This window comes from Octopus bimaculoides, chromosome 12 (assembly GCF_001194135.2).
Source record: "Octopus bimaculoides isolate UCB-OBI-ISO-001 chromosome 12, ASM119413v2, whole genome shotgun sequence".
Classification (NCBI taxonomy): domain Eukaryota; kingdom Metazoa; phylum Mollusca; class Cephalopoda; order Octopoda; family Octopodidae; genus Octopus; species Octopus bimaculoides.
The window spans coordinates 3,381,188-3,387,132 of record NC_068992.1 but is presented as its reverse complement, the minus strand read 5'-3'; the positions used below and the strand labels follow the sequence as shown (position 1 = coordinate 3,387,132).

The 5,945-nt window shown below is 38.7% G+C and overlaps 1 protein-coding gene across 3 annotated transcripts in view; it reads left to right on the top strand.

The window, feature by feature from the left end:
• Positions 1 to 59: 59 nt before the first annotated feature.
• The window catches only part of LOC106882572 (zinc finger RNA-binding protein), a 24,687-nt gene continuing 18,801 nt past the window's right edge, over positions 60 to 5,945 (top strand). The window contains exon 1 of one of the 3 annotated variants that reach the window (XM_052972065.1): positions 60 to 454. In XM_052972065.1, coding sequence (XP_052828025.1) covers positions 365 to 454 — 90 coding nt within the window. In that variant the 5' untranslated portion in view covers positions 60 to 364. Of the gene's footprint in view, positions 455 to 887; positions 979 to 5,945 lie in introns of those variants that run through there. The other 2 variants (XM_052972064.1, XM_052972066.1) reach the window with 2 other exon arrangements.

Here is a 5,945-nt window from a genome sequence, read left to right as displayed (position 1 = left end):
TGTGTGTGTGTGTGTATTTATTTAACGTAAGCGTGCAATTGTAGGATCAGATGATAGAACAGCAGCAAATCGACCAACCGCAATTTTTCTCCTCCTCAAACACATGTGAACAGAAATTGGGCGCGCTCCATCCTCTCACTCACTCCCTTACTTACTTACTCCTTCACTCACTCACCCTCTCTCTTTCTCTCTCTCTCTCTTATTAGCAAAGGAGGAATCTCGCACGTTGTCCCTCACCCTCTTTCTTTCTCTCATTGTCTCATATTATATATATATCACACTCTGCCGCTGTTTCTAGCACGTTCGTCTTGTTCTTTGTTTCATATTCTTCTACCTTGACACTAAAATAACAATTTATTACAAAATGACAATGAAACGAGGTAAAGGACAAAATAAAAAAAAATCACAAGAAAAGTCTTCTCCACAAAAAACCAACGAAATGACTGCTGCACTGGTAATCATACTTTGACTTTATATATATCTCTCAGTCTCTTAATCGCGCGCCTGTATATACATATATATATATATATATATATATATATATATATATATATATATATATATATATATATATATATATATACACGCGTGTGTATACTTTAGATTAGCTCCGAGGAAATCAATATTGATTGTAAAAAATTTATAAATTTGTGTGTGTGTATATATATATATGTATATATATATATATATATATATATGGTGTTTAAATATATATATATTTAGCATGTTTATTGAACTATTCTTATTTGTATTTATGTATCAACGTGCTCTTAGTTTATTGATTTATATTCGTTATATTTATACATTAAATGTTTATATTATATATTAATACGCATATATATATACACGCATTCATATGTGTGTGTGTTTGTATGTATGTATGTATAAAATCTATCGTTTCACGTCGTCCGATTTCCATGCTGGTATGGTTTGGACGGATCGTTTCTGCTCTTCCAGACAAACGACCGTGACTCGCTCGTAAGTTTCACTTTTTCATTTGGTTTCCACTACTGGATGTGTATACACGTCTTACCACTCAACACTATACAATGTTCTAAGCACATTTTTATCATAGTTACACTATTAAACACTCTCGATTGTCTCGTTTAGATCTAAAATTCCTCTCGGCTCCATTCATGCGAGGGTACTGAGTGCATTTACCGAGGCACTAGTACTGGGGAAGATTACAATGTCCTTGACTTTCCCTTCCACTTCTACATTTATATTCTCTCATCGGCCACTTTACAATGTCTTGGACGGAATTATAGTGTTACCAACACATATGGTGTTGCCCTGTACGCCATAAATTTTTGAAATCCTTACCAATCTATGCCTTCTTTAACTAAGCATAGGTAGGAGAGTGGAACAAAAGGTGCAATAGAAATATTTGTATTTAGGGTGAGAGGGCGGTAGAAGTAAGAGAAAGAGTGACGGATAGTAAAAAGTAGATAATTGGAGAGAGTGATTGATGGATGGATGTTACCAAGTGGCTCGTCAAAGTAGTTTAGAAAGCGTAATGGTAGAGGGTATAGGATACATGTAGAAGTGAGGAAGTGTCCCTTGTGCATATGTTTTAAGATGAGAAGTAAGGAACTCGGGTGATTAGGATGAGAAAGGGAGGGTTTGAGTGTTGGAGAGTATCAAATAGGTCCAGTGATATCTACATTGGACTCGTAGTTCAATAAGTACTACAGATATGTCATCCTTCGTCACACCGACAACATTTTTACTTAGTTCTGTCATCTGAGAGCAGCCATGCTGGGACACATCTCTTTAAGAGGTGGGGTTTTTTCTTTCCTTTTTTTTTTTTTTTAGATCAGATCAATCCCATTTTTTTTATAAGGGTCTCTTTTCGCTGATCTGCTGTGTTATCGGTGGGGATGTAAACAAATGTACCCTGGTTAAGTGGTGAGAGACGAATAAAAAAAAATGCACACACATATACGATGGACTTTGGTACAGTTTCTGTCTATCAGATTCATTCACTATGCTTTGGTCAGCCATGTGGCAAGAAGTCTGTTTCCCTACCATGTGGTTTCGGGTTCGGTCCTACTCCATAGCACCTTGGATAAATGTCTTCAATAGCTCTGGGCCAACCAAAGCGTTATGAGTGGATTTGGGAGATGGAAACTGAAAAAAACCTTTGTGTGTGCAGCTCGAAGCGGCACTTCCGTTTGCTGCCCCTCAGACCCCACTAAAAACACATTGCCTATAGCAGGCCCAAAAGTGCCGCCCCTATTGCCCCCCCCCACACACACACACAAGCTAGCTAATGCCTGTGTGTGTGTTTTAATTTATCTTGTTTCGGTTATTGGACTGTGGGCATGTTGGGGCATACCACTTGGAATCGACCCCAGTAATTATTGTTTTTCGTTGTTTGTTTCTTTTCTTTTTTTTAGCCTGGTACTTATTTAATGGGTTTTTTTTGCCGAACCACTAAGTTATGGGAACATAAACAAACCGACACCAGTTATCAAGCAGTGACAGGGAACAAACACCTACACAAAGACACATAGATATATACACATGTATATCTATATATGTATTTATACAACAGGTTTTTTTTTAACTAATTAATGTTGTATTCCACACAGTCGGCACCCAAATTCTATCCAATCTGAACATTAACAAGGCTGACTGGGAGTCAACAGAAAAACATACTTCTGCAAAATGGCATAAAAGTGACTCTCTGCAAAGCATTGATATAAAACTTAATTCTTGTCTAAAATGCGAGCCATATGCATTAAATTTGTTCCAGAGAAGAGAGTCACTGCATCCAAAAACAACAATCCCCTGAAACAGAGAATAAGAGTTCCAATTGCTTAACTTAATAACAGCGAGAAATCCCTCCTCAAAGGGGCTTTTTGAAGATTGAAAATGAACTCAGACTCTCTAGGGAAAGTAAAGGGTTGTCAGAGAAACTACGGCAGTGGACAATATGAAAACGAATCTTAAGGGCTCCTACAAGTTTGCAAAAGAATCTGCTGCTGTGTGAAGAAGAGGGCTTGCTAACTGCGGACTCCAAGAGGATAAGTGGAGTGCTAAATAAACAATTCCAAAGTGTCTTCACCTCTTCACTGGGAAATATGCAAATATGCTAGCATGGAAAGCGGACATTAAACGACGATGAAGCAAGCCTGATAAGTCATCATCACCGCAGATCTACATGGGAAAAGGGCACTCTTCAATTACATCGACATAAAAGAGGAAGATGTAATATTGGCCATTGATGAGATGAATTGAACTCCGCAATGGGTCTGGATGGATTTCTGGTTCTTTTAAAGACATGTAAGAAAGCTATCAAAAAACCACTGCAGATACTTTTTCAGGGTTTCTTTGCATGTAGTAAACTTCCCAAATTGTTAAAGGAAGGTATAATATGCTCTGTCCATAAAGGAGGAAGCAGAGCATATGCTAAAAATGACAGGCCTATATCGGACTTCACATATTAACAAGGTGATGATGGACTGTAGCGTCAGAAGGAGGCTGATCACATTTCCAAGAAGAAAATAACTTGCTCATAAACACACATCATGGTATTCGTCTGGAGAGGAACTGCCTCTCATAGCTTCTACAGCATTATGACTGAGTACTGAAATAACAGCTCAACCACACAAATGTGGATGTGGTATATCTTGACTTTGCTAAGGCTTTTGGCAAAATTGATCATCGGATGATATGTCACAAACTATGTGATCTTGGCATCACTGGAAAACTAGGAGTTGCTGCATGAGTTTTGAAAAGGCAGAAGTCAGACAGTTGTAACTAATGGTGCTCTCTCTGGGGAGACATCAATTTGCAGTGGAGTCCCTCAAGAAACTGTAATGGGACTATTACTGTTTGTGGTGGCTCTCTCAGATATGCCCTCAATTATACAGTCAGCCATTCCTACTATCTATACTGATGATACAAAAGTATCACTGGAGTCAAGGACCTTGATGACATAACTGAAACTGCAAAATGACTTGAATGCAATATTCAAATTGGCCGATGAAAATAACATGCAGCTCAATGTTGAGGAGTTTCAAGCACTCACTTGTTGACCCACAAAGAGACTACAATTGGAATACACAGGATCATGGAGTAGTGCCATGAGTAATAATGCAACATTCCATGTGCATATTAGCAAGATGGCAACAGTGTGCAGGTGAGTAGCCGGATGGATTCTAAGATTATTCAGAACCAAGAAAAAGGATGCTATGCTACTCCTGTGGAGAACTTTCATTCTCAGTTGTCTGGATTACTGCTCACAACAATGGTCACCACAGAGCGTGAAACTAGTGGTGGAACTTGGAGGCACTCCAGTGCCACTGCGCAAGAAGATTGCTTTGGTGAAACAGATGAGCTCCTGGAAGAGGCTAAAGGAAGTGAAACTCTACTTCCCAGAGAGAAGGCTTGAAAGATATACAGTGATTTACATGATGATAATGATGATGAAATGATTATTGCATGATGAAAGCTGCAAAACAACTTTAATCCTACAGAGGTCAAGTGCTTAAATAAATATATTCATTATGCAGTTCTGTATTTAAGAGATGAGGAATTATGTACATTATTTACATTTGATGGATATTTGTCCTCATCTTGTTTGTTGTTAACACAACGTTTTGGCTGATATACCCTCCAGCCTTCATCAGGTGTCTTGGGGAAATTCTGAACTTGAGTTCTCGTTCCTAAGGTATTTTTCAATGTTGTTGTTATTATTATTCGGGTCACTGCCTGGAATTGAACTTGGAATCTTGGGGTTAGTCGCCTGTGCTCTTAACCACTGCACCATATGCCCGTGGGCATGTGGTATAGTGGTTAACAAGACGAGGACAAATATCCATCAAATGTAAATAATGTATATTCATTATGGTTTATAATATTCATCATCATCATCACCATATATCCGTTGTCCATGCTGGCATGGGGTGGACAGTTTGACCAAAGCTGGGGAGCTGCACCAGACTCTGGTCAGTTCTAGCATGAATTCTACAGCTGGCTGCCCTTCCCGATGCCAACCACTTTACGGAGTGTGCTGGGTGATTTTATGTGGCACTTCCCATGAAATAGTTTCATTGATTGGATCTCAGATGCATTGAACTCAGCATTATACTCCTCTGTATTGGATTACTGTGTGGTCTGCTAGCCAAGTCCATTAGATGAGCTTTTCTGTGATTGCCACTGGATTCATATCTTGTATTGTACTTAAGCAGCCAACTCATAATGATGGAGAAATTACATATTGATGCACTGCTGAAGGATATTCCTATCTCTTGACAGAATGAATACTTATCCATAAAATTAACTCCTTTATATGACAAATGTGATGGAAGGCCTACTATTTTGATATGATCAGTTTGTGGTCAGTTTTTACTAAATAGGTGCAGGAACGGCTGTGTGGTCAGTTTTTACTAAATAGGTGCAGGAACGGCTGTGTGGTAAGTAGCCTGCTTACCAACCACATGGTTCCGGGTTCAGTCCCACTGCATGGCACCTTGGGCAAGTGTCTTCTACTGTAGCCTCGGGCTGGCCAAAGCCTTGTGAGTGAATTTGGGAGACGGAAACTGAAAGAAGCCCATCATATATATATATATATATATATATATATATATATATATATATGTTTGTATGTATGTATGTGTGCGTGTTTGTCCCCCGACATCGCTTGACAACTGATGCTTTTGGAGCATTTTTAGCCAGCTTAACAGATAGTGAGCTTATAAATTGTCTTCGCACTCCGACTGCATTCTGCAAACTTGTCAGCTGTGACAAGCAGTGTTTAGTAGAATTGTCAAGGTGCTGTTACAGTCGTCTCCATCAATCTAGAATAAAGAGAGAAATTGGCTGGTCAGCTTATTATGTATTGTAATGATATACTAAAATTACAATAATCTAGGACATTTATAACTCCCACTCTCAAAAAGTCTCAAAATTTCTGGAATGCACCTTGTATGTGTGTG